The sequence below is a fragment of the Corvus cornix genome, chromosome 11 (assembly GCF_000738735.6).
Source record: "Corvus cornix cornix isolate S_Up_H32 chromosome 11, ASM73873v5, whole genome shotgun sequence".
Taxonomy (NCBI): domain Eukaryota; kingdom Metazoa; phylum Chordata; class Aves; order Passeriformes; family Corvidae; genus Corvus; species Corvus cornix.
The window spans coordinates 1,133,126-1,147,295 of record NC_046341.1 but is presented as its reverse complement, the minus strand read 5'-3'; the positions used below and the strand labels follow the sequence as shown (position 1 = coordinate 1,147,295).

The 14,170-nt window shown below is 65.8% G+C and overlaps 3 protein-coding genes across 5 annotated transcripts; 1 reads left to right on the top strand and 2 right to left on the bottom strand.

Annotated features, from left to right (window-relative positions):
• Window positions 1-1,524: 1,524 nt before the first annotated feature.
• SULT2B1 (sulfotransferase family 2B member 1) lies at window positions 1,525-3,675 on the bottom strand. Its single transcript, XM_039558566.1, has 6 exons — window positions 3,441-3,675; window positions 2,753-2,961; window positions 2,464-2,590; window positions 2,297-2,391; window positions 2,037-2,217; window positions 1,525-1,957 (listed from the first exon to the last, which is right to left on the bottom strand). Exons 1-6 carry the CDS (start codon window positions 3,577-3,579, stop codon window positions 1,842-1,844), a joined length of 867 nt encoding a protein of 288 aa, XP_039414500.1. The 5' UTR covers window positions 3,580-3,675; the 3' UTR covers window positions 1,525-1,841.
• Window positions 3,676-3,849: 174 nt separating this feature from the next.
• Window positions 3,850-8,546, top strand: DPEP1 (dipeptidase 1). 3 transcript variants are annotated; one of them, XM_039558565.1, is made up of 11 exons: window positions 3,850-4,344; window positions 4,736-4,864; window positions 5,815-5,947; window positions 6,341-6,473; window positions 6,551-6,701; window positions 6,799-6,868; window positions 7,128-7,304; window positions 7,389-7,473; window positions 7,547-7,622; window positions 7,795-7,930; window positions 8,267-8,546. In XM_039558565.1, exons 2-11 carry the CDS (start codon window positions 4,752-4,754, stop codon window positions 8,435-8,437), a joined length of 1,245 nt encoding a protein of 414 aa, XP_039414499.1. In that variant the 5' UTR covers window positions 3,850-4,344; window positions 4,736-4,751; the 3' UTR covers window positions 8,438-8,546. The 3 variants fall into 3 exon arrangements, with proteins under 3 accessions (XP_039414499.1, XP_039414498.1, XP_039414497.1); XM_039558564.1 differs by having other exon boundaries at window positions 3,851-4,344; window positions 4,715-4,864; XM_039558563.1 differs by lacking the exon at window positions 3,850-4,344 and having other exon boundaries at window positions 4,571-4,864.
• A 953-nt stretch (window positions 8,547-9,499) lies between these two features.
• CHMP1A (charged multivesicular body protein 1A) lies at window positions 9,500-14,018 on the bottom strand. Its single transcript, XM_039558410.1, has 7 exons — window positions 13,904-14,018; window positions 13,706-13,725; window positions 13,075-13,152; window positions 12,655-12,801; window positions 11,847-11,975; window positions 11,572-11,759; window positions 9,500-10,999 (listed from the first exon to the last, which is right to left on the bottom strand). The coding sequence occupies exons 1-7, from the start codon at window positions 13,908-13,910 to the stop codon at window positions 10,978-10,980; spliced, it is 591 nt and encodes a 196-aa protein (XP_039414344.1). The 5' UTR covers window positions 13,911-14,018; the 3' UTR covers window positions 9,500-10,977.
• Between the last annotated feature and the right edge of the window lie 152 nt (window positions 14,019-14,170).

The window sequence follows — 14,170 nt, the reverse complement described above, 5'->3', positions numbered from 1 at the left end:
CACGTGCTGTGCGTCCCGTGCCATGCTGTGTGCTGTGTGCCACGTGCCCTGTGTCATGCGCTGTGTGCCATGTCCCACGTGTCTGTTCCATGTGCCACACGCTGGGTGCCTTGTCATGTTCCCTGTGCCATGTTCGGTGTGCCATGTTCCCTGTGCCATGTTCGGTGTGCCATGTGCCGTGTGCCATGCTCTGTGTGCCATGTGCCATGTGCCATATGCCATGCATCGTGCTGTGCCACATGCCATGTGCCAGGCACTGTGCCAGGCTGCTGCCACATGCTGTGTGCTGATGCTCCCAGCGTGGTGCCAGCAGATGCTCCTGGCAAGGTGACGTTCCCAGGGGCAGGATGTGCCCAAGGCCACCACAGGGACTGAAACCGCCGGGGCCTGGGACAGCCTCACAGGGCAGGGGCCACCTGAGAGCTGCTGTGCAGGTGGCATCGAGCTGGGCTCTGGGATGCTGCCATCTCCCGGGGTGCAGGCACAGGTACCAGGCTGTCCCCATGCGGGCGTCACTCACCGGGACGGCTCTGCTGGCCCTTGGGCACTGCTGGCAGCACAAGGCACAGGCAGGGGCACAGTCCCTGCACCCCCATTCAGCACCTATTTATAGCTCCTGATTCATCCCCCGTAAGGCGGGATCATGGATGTTGCCGTGGAAACCCAAACCCGTCTGGGAGGCTGCAGCAGGGCCCAGTCCTGGTGCGGGCAGGAGTTGCCCTGGCACTCCAATCCATGGGGACAGATGGGGACCCCAGGGTGGGTGCAGAGGGATCCCACGGGGCTGGGAGTGTCCAGAGACACCACGCTGGGTTGTCCCCACCGGCAGTGCGGAGGGGCTGGCAGAGGTGGCAGGGTTGACAAGACTGGCAGAGGGGGCAGGAGTGGCAGGACACTGGTGCCACCGTCCCACAGTGCCACAGCCCCCAAGGAGGGTCTCACCACCTTCCCCCTCTCAGGCAGCCCTGGCCAGGGGTCCTGGGGATGCCAGGGCCAAGCCCTCACCCTGCAGGGGCAGGGTAACAGAGCCAGTTAATTATTGACAGAGCATCTGCTTCCCCAGTGGCTCCACAGAGCAATTCCTTAGAGCATGGCAGCAGAGGGGCTGGGGGCTCGGGGTGCTGTCTGCCTGGGAGACCCCAGGGTGCTGGGGTGGGGGATGAAGCAAACCCCTCAGTGCAAACACCCCAGGAGGGGAGATGGGCAGGGGGAGCATCCAACCAGGGTAGTCGGGGCAGGGGGCACTGGAAGGGGATCCCCCGGGAGGGAGACCCCAGGGGTGGAGGGCCCTGGGTCCTGCTGAAGGAGCCAGCTCCGTGCCACGAGCTCTGCCGGCAATCCCTGTCGCCATGCTGTGACCCGGAGCCTGGCATCCCGCCACGCCCGTGCTGCCCACCCGGTCATTGCCCCCGCCTGTTGATAAGGTCCTCGGGGATGGGTCCCCACCCCGCTGTGTTCTGAATAACAGCACCTCTTCCCACTGCTGGTGCCGCTTCCCACCTCACACCCATGGGAACAGCTGGCTGCCTGGAAACAGCAATAAATATTTATTTCTGTAGGGTGGGGTGGGCGGAAAGGAGGGCCACGGCCATGTGCCCCTGACTGGGGGGAGCAAGGCCACGGGGACGGCAACAATGGATGGCCGGAAAAGTTCCCTGTCCCCAGGGAGGTGGGATGGTGCCATGGCCCCCCACCGGACCCCCAGCCCCATGGGAACCCCTGGTGCTGGGGTGACACAGGGGGGGTTTCATGGGGTGCCTGAGGGGGCCCGTGCAGGGTTACCCCACTGCAGTGGTTCTCAGCAGGTGGGGGCTCAGTGTCCCCCCCAAACCCCAGGTCCTTCAGGCCATGGGCCATTGGGAGGGCAGCTCCATGGCCCCCATCTCCTCCTGGTAGCGGCGGTTGAAGAGGGCATTTTGCTCGGGGGAGAAGTGGCTGCGCCAGTCCCCGACCACCCCTGTGGGACAGAGGGGATGGGGAGTCAGGGATGCTGCACTCCCACACCCCCCGTGCCCCCCAGCCCAATTCCCCCTGACCTTTGCGCATGAAGCGGCCCTGGCTGTGGTCCATGATCTCGTTGGGGATGAGGGAGTAGTTGGCCATGGTGTTGTCCCGCATGGCAGAGAAGCTGCAGTGCTGCTCCAGGGCTGCCAGCGTCCCCGGTGCCAGCGGGCACCCCAGGAAGGTGCTGAGGCGCTGCGCTGTGCCACGCAGGTCCTGGGGCAGGAGCACGGTCAGCACTGGGCACCAGCAGGGACGGGGACAGGGACAGGGATGGGGACACAGCAGGGCTCACCTGGTGCAGCTCCTCGTAGGTGACGTAGAGGATGTCCAGGAGGTGCCGCTGGCCCAGCCAGCCCTTGACATGGTCAAACCAGGAGCCGTAGTGCACTGGGGGGAGGTGGGGGTGACGGGCGGCCCTGAGGCTGAGTGCCCCCCCCAGAGACCCCCCCCAGCCCTTACCTGTGCCCTCGAGGAACTGCGTCAGGAAGGCATCAAAGGAGCTGGGGTCGGGCAGGAACTTGGCCAGGTGGTGGAAGTGGTAAAAGGAGACAGCGACGTCTTTGGGGTTCCTGGCCACGTAGATCACCTGGGGGGACACAGTGCCACCCCCACGGCTGAGGGGATTCCGCTGCGCCCCGCTCAGAAAGCCCTCGGCATTTCCCTGGCTTTGGGAAGCTCCGTGGGTGTGGGACGTCCCTGCAGGGACCCCCAGGCCACTGGGGACCCCTCACACCTTGGCCTTGCTCACCTTGGCCTTGCTGCGCTGCAGGGCGGGGGCCAGGACGTGGGCGGGCAGGTGGGTGGTGAGGAGCCGGGGGGTCTCGGTGTCCTGCAGAGCCTCCCGGCAGTAGATCTGCTCCAGCCAGGGCGCCCGCTCCCAGTTGGGAATGGTCTTGGCTGGGCGGGCATCTCCAAGGCTGAACAGCAGCGTCAGGATCTCCTGCATCCAGGTGGTGCCTGCAGAGGTGTGTGTCGGGGCAGGGCCACGGCGCACCACGGGGCATGGCACCCTGGCATGGCACGGCATGGCACCGTGGCACAGCATGGAATGGCACCGTACCGGCACAGGCAGCACAGATTGGCACAGCAAGGCACGGCTCAGCCTGTCCTGTCCCGTCCCCATCACAACGTGTCCCGTCCCAGCAGCTGGGCTGGCAGGGCCGTGTCCTCCCCCCCTGAGCACCCAGGGACCCCAATCTAGGGCTGGGGATAGGATGGCAGCAGCACAGGGGCTCAGCGGGCAGGAGCTCCTGGCCAGGGGTCCCCGTGCTGTGCGAGAATGGCCGCGGGGACCAGGTCCGGGTGTCCCCAAGCCCAGACATCTGCCAGTCCCGCCGGCAGCTCCGGAAAAGACCCCCCGCACCCCCTCCAGCTGGGGGTCCCAGCCCTATCCTATCACGTCCCCTCGTTGTCCCCGCGTCCCCGCAGCCCCTCACCCGATTTGGGGTAGGTGGCGATGAGCACGTCGGTGGGGCGGAAGGTGAAGGCGGCGGCGAAGCCGAGGGACTCCTGCGTGTGGAGGTGGCCGGGCAGGGCGATGCCCGCAAAGGTCTCGGTCACCTCCATGCGCTCCATGGCCCGGCCGGGCGGGACGCGCCGGGAGCCGCTTAAATAGCGCCGAAAGAGGAAGCGGCCCCGGCGGGCGGGGGGCCGGAACCCCCCGGCACATTCCTGCCGGGGCGCCGGGAATCCGGCCGCGCTGGGGCCAGCGCCGGGAGAGAGCTGCTGGCAGGGGCTGGAGACACCCGGGATGGGATGGAAGGGGATGGGTGGGATGGGATTCCTGCCTTCCCAGACCCCCCGCCGCAGCCGGGAGAAACGTGGGGGCTGCGCCACCCCGGGAAGGGGGCCGGGAAGCCCGAGGGATGCCAGCCCCACAGCGTCCCCACTCCGAGCTCCCCGTGGCTGGCACCGGCGGAGGGGGTTCCCGTCCCGGCACACTCCAAGCATGAGGTGTCTGGTTGGGTCGACCATCTCCACGTGGCTCCGTGCCATTCCCAGAAGCCCCACCAAGGCCTCTTGCTGGGAAGGACACTACAGCTGGAGCCAGCAGGGATGTGCAGCATCTGCCGGATAACGGTGCCTCAGTTTCCCCTCGGGACGCTGCAGAAGGACAGGAGTGTGGGGAATCCAAGCACACATGGAGGACCAGCAGCCGCCCCACACCACGGCCGTGCCACCCCGGCTGCTTCCCCCCGGGCATGTGGCGGCTCCAGCGCCATGGCAGGGGGTGGCTCTGGGGTGGCTGGAGCCCATCCCAGCCCCGTCACCGCACGCAAGCCGGAAAACTTAATTCACAGCCGTTGCAGGCAGGGACTGCCCAAGTGTCCCACGGCCAGGGTGAGCGGGGCCGGGGGTATTGGGGGTGCCGGGGATGCTGAGGGTGCCAGTGCTGAACTGGGGGTGCCGATGGATGCCAGTGCCGGGGAGGCTAAGGCAGGGATGGGACTGGCACTTTCCCAGCCAAAAAAAATCTGGGCTTCATTAGACGGATTGGGAGCGTCACCGCGGCTCGGAGGAGAGGCCTTGGCACGACACAGCCACTGGGGCTGGGCTGGGGGAGGCCGTGGAGCCCTGGCACTGCCAAGTGGGCACAGGGCACCCAGGGAGGAGTAGCGCTGCGCTCCTGGTTATTCATTGACGGTGGGAGGGGACGAAGGAACGAGGGGCAGCCATCCCTGTGCGTGTGCTCACACGGTGGTGGTGGCAGGTCCCCCCTTGTCCCCAGCAGCATCAAGTGGGAGAAGATGCCAGGCGGGAGCGTGTGGGTGCTGGTGCTGGCGCTGGCACTGCCCAGCAATGGACAGCAGCACCTGGAGGAGGCCAAGCGCATCATGACCACCACGCCGGTCATCGACGGGTGAGCAAAGGTCACCTGGCCCTGCAGCGTGCCCGGCTGCTCGGTCTCTGTGGGAAAATCCCAGCTGGGAAACCCTGCTGGGACAGCCCGATGGGGGATCCCCGGGCCGGGCACCCCAGGGCTGTGCGGGAACAGGGAGCAACTTTCCCAGGGGATCCCCATGCCAGGCACCCCAGGGCTGTGTGGGGACAGGGGACAGCTCCCCCGGGGATCCCATGGGACCGTCCGTGCAGCCGAGGGGATCCCCGGCAGCGCAGCCCAGCGGGATTGAGCAGGGTACCGGGAAGCCGGGGCTAGGCTGCCCTGGGGGAAGTCCCTGCTCTTCCTGAGGCATGTCCCTGCTCTCTTCTCGGGACCCTCAGGAGGCTCCAGTCCCCTGCAGCGTTCCCTCATGCATCAGTGCTGTGCCACGGCAGCCATCGGAAGAGGGAGTGGGCAGGGGGATGTGGGACTGTGACGCAGGAGCGGGAAGCGGCACTCAGCCCGGAGCCTGCCACTTCCCCGGTGGCACCGCCGGGTGTGGGATGTGCGTGGCAGGATGTCCCTGCGGTCACATCCCCGTCAAAGGGATGTCGGGCTGGCTCCCCCGGGTGTGAGGGCTGATGATGGGTGGGAAAGGTGCACGGGAGGGTCCTCCAGGGGCCCCACACGGCGCTGTCCCCTGGGACTGCCCTGTGTCCAGCTCCTGGCTGGAACTGCTTGGGTGGCTTCTGGCTGAGAGAACAGGTGGGTGAAGAGATGGACTGATGGGGGGATGGAGGATGGAGGATGGAGGATGGAGGATGGATAATAAATGTGTGTGTGGGTGAATGGATGCATGGATGGAAGATGGATGGAATGACAGCCAGACGGGGGGACTGTGTGTGCAGCGAGCCAGGGGGGTGGGCAGCCTGAGGAGGAGTGGGCAGAGGGTCAGGCCACTCCTCAGTGCCCATCCTGTCCCTGCCCAGGCACAACGACCTGCCCTGGCAGCTCCTCCAGAAGTTCAACAACCAGCTGATGCTGCCAGCAGCCAACCTGACGCTGCTGAACGACACCCACACCAACATCCCCAAACTGCGCCAGGGGCACGTGGGCGGGCAGGTGGGAGCACCGGGACGGGCACTGGGGGGGGCTCTGGGGAGGGCAGGGAGCAGCCGGGTGGGCAGGGGCACCAGTGAGGGCACCACGGGGAATGGGGGGCGCTGGGGTGGGCAGGAGCACAAGAAAGAGTACTGGGGTGGGCAGGGACGCCAGGGTGAGCACTGGGGCTCTCAGGACAGCACCAGGACTGGCAGACACGCTGGGGTGGGCAGTGGGGCGGGCAGTGGGGCGGGCAGTGGGGCGGGCAGTAGGGTGGGCAGTGGTGCGGGCAGTGGGGTGGGCAGTGGGGCGGGCAGTGGGGTGGGCAGTGGGGCGGGCAGTAGGGTGGGCAGTGGGGCGGGCAGTGGGGTGGGCAGTGCCCGCGCTGCCGTGCTGATGGAGCGCCCGTGGCAGTTCTGGTCCGTGTACGTGCCCTGCGAGACGCAGAACAAGGACGCGGTGAAGCGCACGCTGGAGCAGATGGACGTGGTGCAGCGCATGTGCGACCTGTACCCCGACACCTTCGCCTGCGTCACCGACAGCAACGGTGAGCGGGCACAGGGACGGCACCACGGGTGCTGACAGGCCGTGCCCACCGCAGCTGATGCCCCTGCCCTCCCGCAGGTGTCCGGGAGGCGTTCCGGAGCGGGAAGGTGGCCAGCCTCATCGGGGTGGAGGGCGGCCACTCCATCGACAGCAGCCTGGGCATCCTGCGCACCCTCTACCGCCTGGGCGCCCGCTACATGACCCTCACCCACAGCTGCAACACCCCCTGGTAAGACCCCCAGAGGGGACAGAGAGGGGGTGGCAGGGCCGGTGTGGGGGGATGTGGTCAGAGGTGTGGCCACTCTGATGCTCTCCCTGCTCTGCAGGGCTGACAACTGGCTGGTGGACACCAAGGAAGAAAAACCTGTGCACCACGGCCTCTCACCCTTTGGGAAGGTGAGGAATAGCATCAGCTGTGGTGTCCAGGAGCAGTGGCATTGGAGGAATGTGGTACTGGTGCCCACTGGCCCCATGCTGGGTGATTTGCCCTGGCTGTAGAGTTCCCTCCATCCATCCATCCATCCATCCATCCGCCCATCCCTCTGTTCCATCAGCCAAAAGCCACCCAAGCAGCTCCAGACATCCCCACAGGGAACCCCTCAGAGGACCCTCCCATACACCCCTCAGCCCCCCAACCCCATCCCTGTCCCTGCAGAGGGTGGTGGAGGAGATGAACCGCCTGGGCATGATCGTGGACCTGGCCCACGTCTCAGTGGACACGATGAAGGTTGTACTGAACATCTCCAAAGCCCCCGTCATCTTCAGCCACTCGTCTGCCTACAGCATCTGCCCGCACCGCCGCAACGTGCCCGACGATGTGCTGCGGCTGGTGGTGAGTGTGGGGGCACGGCCGGGGCAGGGCAGGGACAATGGGGGGTCCTGGGGGGGGCTGGGGGCTCAGGGCTGTTCCCCTCAGGCCTCCACGGGCAGCCTGGTGATGGTCAACTTCTACAATGCCTACGTGACCTGCAGTGGCACAGCCACGCTGTCCGACGTTGCAGGTGAGGAGGTGCCCAGGTGGGTGGGGGGTGGCAGTGACCCCCCTGCCCTGCTCACCCCGGTCCCTCCCCCCAGATCACATGGACTATGTGAAGAAGGTGGCTGGTGCCAAGGCCGTCGGCTTCGGCGGGGACTACGACGGGGTCCCAGGGTAAAGGGGGACGATGGTGCAGGATGGGATGGGATGGGATGGGATGGGATGGGATGGGGCAGTGTGTCCCCGCCATGAGGACTTCCTGAGGGGCGGGGGCGTCCCCTCGTGCCCTGTGTGGGCAGCTGGGGGTGCTGGGGGTAGCCCAGCTGTGACCTGTGGGGTGGCACAGGGTCCCCACTGGCCTGGAGGACGTCTCCAAGTATCCTGCGCTGGTGGCCGAGCTGCTGGCAAGGAACTGGACAGAGGAGGAGGTGAAGTGGGCCCTGGCTGAGAACCTGCTCCGGGTCTTCAGCAAAGTGGAGGAGGTGAGTGGGGCTTGGGAAGCACCGGGCACAGGGATGTACAGGGCAAGGGGCACTTGGGCCGTGGGGACACAAGTGGCACTGGGAGCATCAGGAATGGGGATGTATGGGACATGGGGCCACGTGGCACGGGGACGCTTGGGGCAGCAGACACGGCTCAAACATCAGGGCATGTGGCACTCAGGAATTTATGGGGACACGGGGTAGCACAGGGGCTCACGGGGCACCGGGACATCCGTGGGATGGTGTGGGGTGGCACAGGGAAGTGCGGGGTGGTAGGGGCTCTGTGGGGACGGGCACTGCCCCTCACAGCGGGAGCCCACCGTGTCCCCACGGCAGGTGAAGAAGAGCCTGCAGGGCACAGCTGCCCTCGAGATGCCCATCGCCTTCGAGGAGCTGGAGGGGACGTGCAGAACCAGCTACGGGTACTCCAAAGGCGCCGGCACCGCCCGGGCCCCGTCGGCAGCCCTGGCGCTGCCCTTGGCCCTGCTCCTCTCCGTGCTCCGCTAACACCCTGCTGCCACCGCGGCCCCGGCACCGTGCCCGGGGGCTGCCGGGCGGGGCACGACCCTGCGCCCCTTTCCGCCGGATCTGCCGGCGAAATAAAACCGTGGCTCGAGCAGTGCCTGCAGCGAGTGTCCGTGCGGGACCCTGCGGGACCCCCGCCAGCGCCCATCGGCTCCTGGCTGGAGGTGTTGGGCCACCCCGGCGTGTCCCCGGCCAGCCCGGCATGCCACCGGCGGGGCAGAGCAGCCGGGTCCCGGCGGCGCCCACCGGGAAGCCGTAACCGCACCGGGAGTGACACATCCCGGCAACACCTGGCCGGGGCGGCTGCGGCGCTGCCTCCGCAGGATGCTTCCACTAATCATTAGCTAATTAATTGGCTACTTAATTATCTCCTTAGCAATTTCCTCTCACATTCAGGAACAGCCTGTCTTCGGAGCGGAGGCGGGCGAACAGGCAGGAGAAGGAGAGCCATCTTCCTGTGGCATTCGGCATTTGGCTGAGGCACGGGGCCCTTCTGCCAGCCCGGCACGGGGAAGGGATGGGGACAGCGAGGGGATGGGGACAGGGAAGGCTGCACCCTCGCCCCCGCAGCCCCGTCCCTGGCAGTGAGGCTGCCGTGGGCAGGTGCTGATGGCAGGATGGGTGCGGTGCCACCTCGGTGCGGTGACAAACCCGGGGTGCCCGGCTTGTCCCCACGAGGGCTGTGGAACGGTGCAGGGAGCTGGGCTGGCCCAACTCCAATGGGGAGGGGAGCTGGGCTCCAGCTGCTCCGAGCTCCTGCTCACCCTGATTCCCCCGGTCCGGCCACAGGAGAGGGACAGGTCCCTGCAGAAGTGGCGGCAGTGGCGGAAGGCGGTTGTCCTTGTCCTCCAGCACCCCCAGAGCGGGCACCCCGAGCCACTTCCCAGCTCCTGGATGGGCAGAGGCTGTGGGAACAAGAGCAGCCCCTTCCTCCCCCTCAGCTCCAGGGCAGCCCCTTGGAACCAGGTCCTGTCGCAGGGCAGGGGACAGGGTGAGACCATGGGGACTACGGACCCCGTCTGCATCCACACCCCCAACACACACTGAGGTGTTCAGAGATTGTTTATTTAAACCCACACAAGGGGATGGACACGGTTTGGGGAAAAAGAAGGCAAATAAGACAAACTTTAAAAAAAATCACCACTGAAACCAGAGAGAGAGAGCCCGGGGAGAGGGACAGGGGGCAGCTCTGGAGCCCCCGGTCCCACGGGGACACCGTGCAGGGAGCCGGGAGCCAGGCACAAATCTCCAGGGTCCCCCAGCTGCCCGCCCGGCCCATCGGGAGGTGGCACAAGATCCAGTGCTCTGCTGTAGACCAAAGCCGCCTCCTCCTCCTCGGTGGGGAGGAAGGCTCTGTGTCACCAGCCACACGCTCCAAGGCCACTGAACTCGGGAAAAACAACTCAGCGGGAAGTGTTTGTGCCGGGGAGGTGGCCCCCATGACATCCCCCAGAGGTCAAAGTTGCTCCCGGGAGACCCAAAGGAAACAGCGTTTCCTTCCGGGAGAGCTTCCAGCAATCCAGCAGCTCCGCGGTGCCGGGGATCGCGCGGGAGGGGCACAAACAGCTCCAGCCCCAGGCGAAGGTGACAAGGGACAAGCGGCGAGAGGGGACGCGGCGAGCAGCCCCCGCCCCCAGCCCGGCGCCAGCAGCGAGGGGACAGAGGATATCCAGGGACGAGGCACAGGGATCGAGACGGAGCTGCTCCCGGGATGGTTCTGCATTCCCTGTCACACCCACCCGGCAGGGGGACATTTGGGGACGTGTCTGCAGCCACCACAGCTGCTGCAATCCGCTCCCAGTGCTGGACACGGGTCCTCACTGGTCCAAACTGGAAGCCAGGGCCGGGATAACCATTTCCAGCTGGCAGTGCCTGGGGAATGTGTGGATTGACACGCACAGGGCTGGGTGGGAGGGTGTTCCAAAGGGCACTTCGTGGTATGGGGCTGGGGGTGTTGGCCCGGCGGGACACGGAGCAGCAAAGGGCACAGGGACAGTGACAGCGGAGGAAGGGACACCCCCGGTGTCACCGCCCCTTCCTGCAAGGCACCGACCTCCCCACATCCACAGCCGGGCACAGGGTCCTTCCCGCAGCACCGCCAGAGACTGGGAACCCCGGGGGTTCTCCTGCTCCTCCCAAACAGCTCCCGAGGAACTCAGCCCACAGCTCAGCTCCGGGCAGGGACAGGGAACAACACAGGAGTTGGGGGAGCAGCATCCCGAGACCAGGAAAGTCCCCTTAGTGTTCCATCAGCAGCGGGATGTGGGGCTCTGCCAGGCACCACCAGCAGCACCCCCCGAACAAAGCCCCCCCAGTCCAGCACAGCGTTCCTCGGCCACGGGAGCGGCCGCATTCCCTCCTGCCGGGATTGCCACCTGCTCGGGGAAGGGCTGCCACCCCCACACGAGAGTCCCGAGGCGGGGGGGAAATGGGGACGTGCTGCGGGGCGGCAGCAGGGCTGGGGCTGTGGGAGGGGGTCCCGGCTCCTGTGCCCGCTCCACCGGTGCCGTCCACGGGAGAGCTCAGTTCCGCAGGGCAGCCAACCTGGAGGGGAGAGCAGGAGAAGGGAGTGAGGTCAGGGCAGCAGGAACAGCCACAGCTCGGGGGCAGCTGCAGCCAGTGTGTCCAGGGAACTCCTCTGCCAAGGAACCTCCCCGAAATCCTGCCCTGGAGCCGCAACCACGGCGGCTGGGGGTGAACTCACACAGCTGAGGTGCTGTGGAGAACGGCTTCCCAACTCCTCTTTCTCTTCTGGTCCCTCTACCCAGGCTGTCCCCATGCCACAGCCTCGGGGCTGTCCCCAGATGGCCCCGTGGTGGCTGTGTGGGAGCAGGGGCAGTTCCAGAGCTGTTGGCAGGGCAGTGCCAGGCACTCCCTGAGCAGAGCAGCTGCACGAGGGTGAGTGTGGGGCTGGGGGGCCTGTCCTACCCCTGCCCAGTACCAGGCCCACCCCCTCCCAAGGCCCAAAGTGGCCCCACAGTCTTGGGGACTTGCCCAAACACAACAGACGGGGCTCATCCCCCTGAGCCCCCCAGGAAGGGCCAACTCCTTCCCTTCATGCCAGTGAGGGATCCTGGGAAGCACTGGAACCATCCAGGAATTGGGAGAGAACCAACCTCCGGGACAGCTGGTCCTCCTGGGAGCGGACAGAGCTCTCCCCCACGGCCGAGGCCCCCTCGGGCAGCTGGCTGAGCTGGTCCATGATCTCCAGCCCGTTCTCCTCGGCGATCTGGACGATCAGGCTGTCCACCTGCTCCTGCGGCGTGCTCAGCGTGGTGGCCGAGCTCATGGAGTCCTCCATGACCTGGGACAGACACAGCCCTGTCACCCTGCCCGGCCCAGGGATCCCACCCTCGTCCCACCCTCTCTCTCCTGGATGCCCAGCACTCACCGACGTGTGAACATCCAAATTCTGCACTTGCTGCTCAAATTTATCCATCACTGCCGACACCTTCTGCAGGTCCATGGAGCTCAGGGCCTTGTCCAGGGCCTTGGTCACCTGTGCCATGTTTTTCGTCACCTGCAAGAGGAGATTCCTTAAGGAAGGCTCTGAGGGGTGCAGATGAATCCAAGCGCTGTCCTGACGCCTCCCCGGGTAGGATGAACCTGTCTGAGACTGATGCCATGAAGATTTTTTGCCTTTTCTTTTATACCCCTGTTATACCTTTTTACAACTTCTGTATTCCCAGTGCTTTTTGCCTACATTCTTTGACTTGTTTGTCAAGCTGAGATACTCAACATTTTAGAAGCTTCATAGCTAAGGATCAATGTGCCCCAGAGCCCAAGGTCCCTCCAGAACACATTCTGTAAACCAAGATAGAACCATCCAGGGGAAGGCTCCTTGGGGAGGGGGGCTCACTTGAGCCTCTCATTGAGGAATCTTTGATAGATCTGCTAATTAGTAACACCTATAATGTGATACCAGATCTTTGGGGATAGACTCAGCAGGGTGCATCTCGATGCATATGACCTGGATGTGTGCACCTAAGGATCCTTAAAATAAACACCAAGGTAAAATCCCTTTTCCCCTTCTAACCGTGTATGACTCTTGATTTTAAGAGCAGGAAAAGGCATCAGGACCAGCAGGAGCCTCGGCGGGGTCGCTGTGGGGGACGGGGCAGCCTGTGCTGCTTGGTGGCACCGAGAGGGGAAGCTTTGTGTGGGGATGGAGCTCCCAAAGCCCCGCTGGAGGCTCTTACCCCCTTCATGGTGACGGCTGTCTGCACCTTGGAGGCCACAGCATCCACCCGGGACGCCATCCGGAGCCAGTTGAGCCCCTCGTTCTTCTTGCGGATGGCATTCTCGGCATAAACCCGGGCACACTCCACGTTCTTCTGCTGCAGGGCCTGGCACACGGAGAACCCACGCTCAGAGAAGCCCCCACGGGTTCAGACTGGGGGCTCCCAGCCGGAAACAGCTCTCCCGTGACCCCAGAGCTGGGAATGCCCCAGAGTGGGAATAAACCCCCCTCGTGCTGCTGGATGTGCCACATTCCCCCGGCAGTGCAGGAGTGCAGGCTGGGCAGCGGATCCACCCCTTTCTTGCTCCTGCATGGCGGGAGGAGGGAATTCCAGCTGCCCCACGCAGCGCTGGGCACCGGCAGGATGAGCCCCACCCACCTTTTTGACTTTGGCTTGCTCGGCCTTGGAGTCCTTCTCGGCTTTCTTGGAGAGTTTCTCCAGCTGCTTCGCTGTGAACTGCGGAGGAGAGCGGGACAGCGCCGGGATACAGCGGGGCAGGGCCAGGGACAGAGTCACGGAATGGTTTGGGTTGGTTTGGAAGGGACCTCAAAGCCCCTCCAGTGCCACCCCTGCCATGGGCAGGGACACCTCCCACTGTCCCAGGTGGCTCCAAGCCCCAATGTCCAGCCTGGCCCTGGGCACTGCCAGGGATCCAGGGGCAGCCACAGCTGCTCTGGGCACCCTGTGCCAGGGCCTGCCCACCCCACAGGGAACAATTCCTTCCCAATATCCCATCCATCGCTGACCTCTAGCACTGGGAAGCCGCTCCCCTTTATGCCACCGTGCCCAGTGCCACTTGTCCCAGCCCACCTCTCGCTAGCCACGGCTGCCCGACCCTCTGCCCGCGGCACCTCCGGTCCCCCCCGCACTCCGGGGCCTCTTCCTGTGACGGCCCCGCCGCCGGAGAAGCCCCGATGAGGCCGAGCCAGCGGCGGAACCGACCCCGCGGCTCTCCCGGGACCGGCGATACGAGACGGAAAGGAGGCGGAAGGGCTTCCGCTGCCCTCACCTTCAGCTGGAAGAGCGTGTCTGGAAAGGAAGGAAAGCACAGTCTCAGCGACACCACCGGGACCGGGACCGGGTGACCGGGGACCCCGCCCACACATCCCGGCCACCAGTCCTGGCTCCGATTCCCCACCCCCAGCCCCAGCCTTCAGGACCCTCCCCAGCCCACCGGGAGGCCCCGGTACCGCCAACCCCCCGGTACCGTCCATCCTGCCGGCCGCCGCTTCCGGGTGCCGCCGCCGCTTCCGGGTGCCGCCGCCGCCGCTTCCGGGCTGTGCGCGCGGAGCCTCGCGAGAGACTCGCGGCCGGGGCGGGGAGGTCACGTGGTCAGCGGAAGGCCTCGGGGGCGTCGGCCGCGAAGGGGCGGGGGCACACGGCGGGGAGGGGGCGGGCCAAACGGGCGGGGCCGTACCGGACAAGGTCGCTTATTGGTCCCTCCCTAGCAACGGTTGCTCGGGCTTAACGCGTG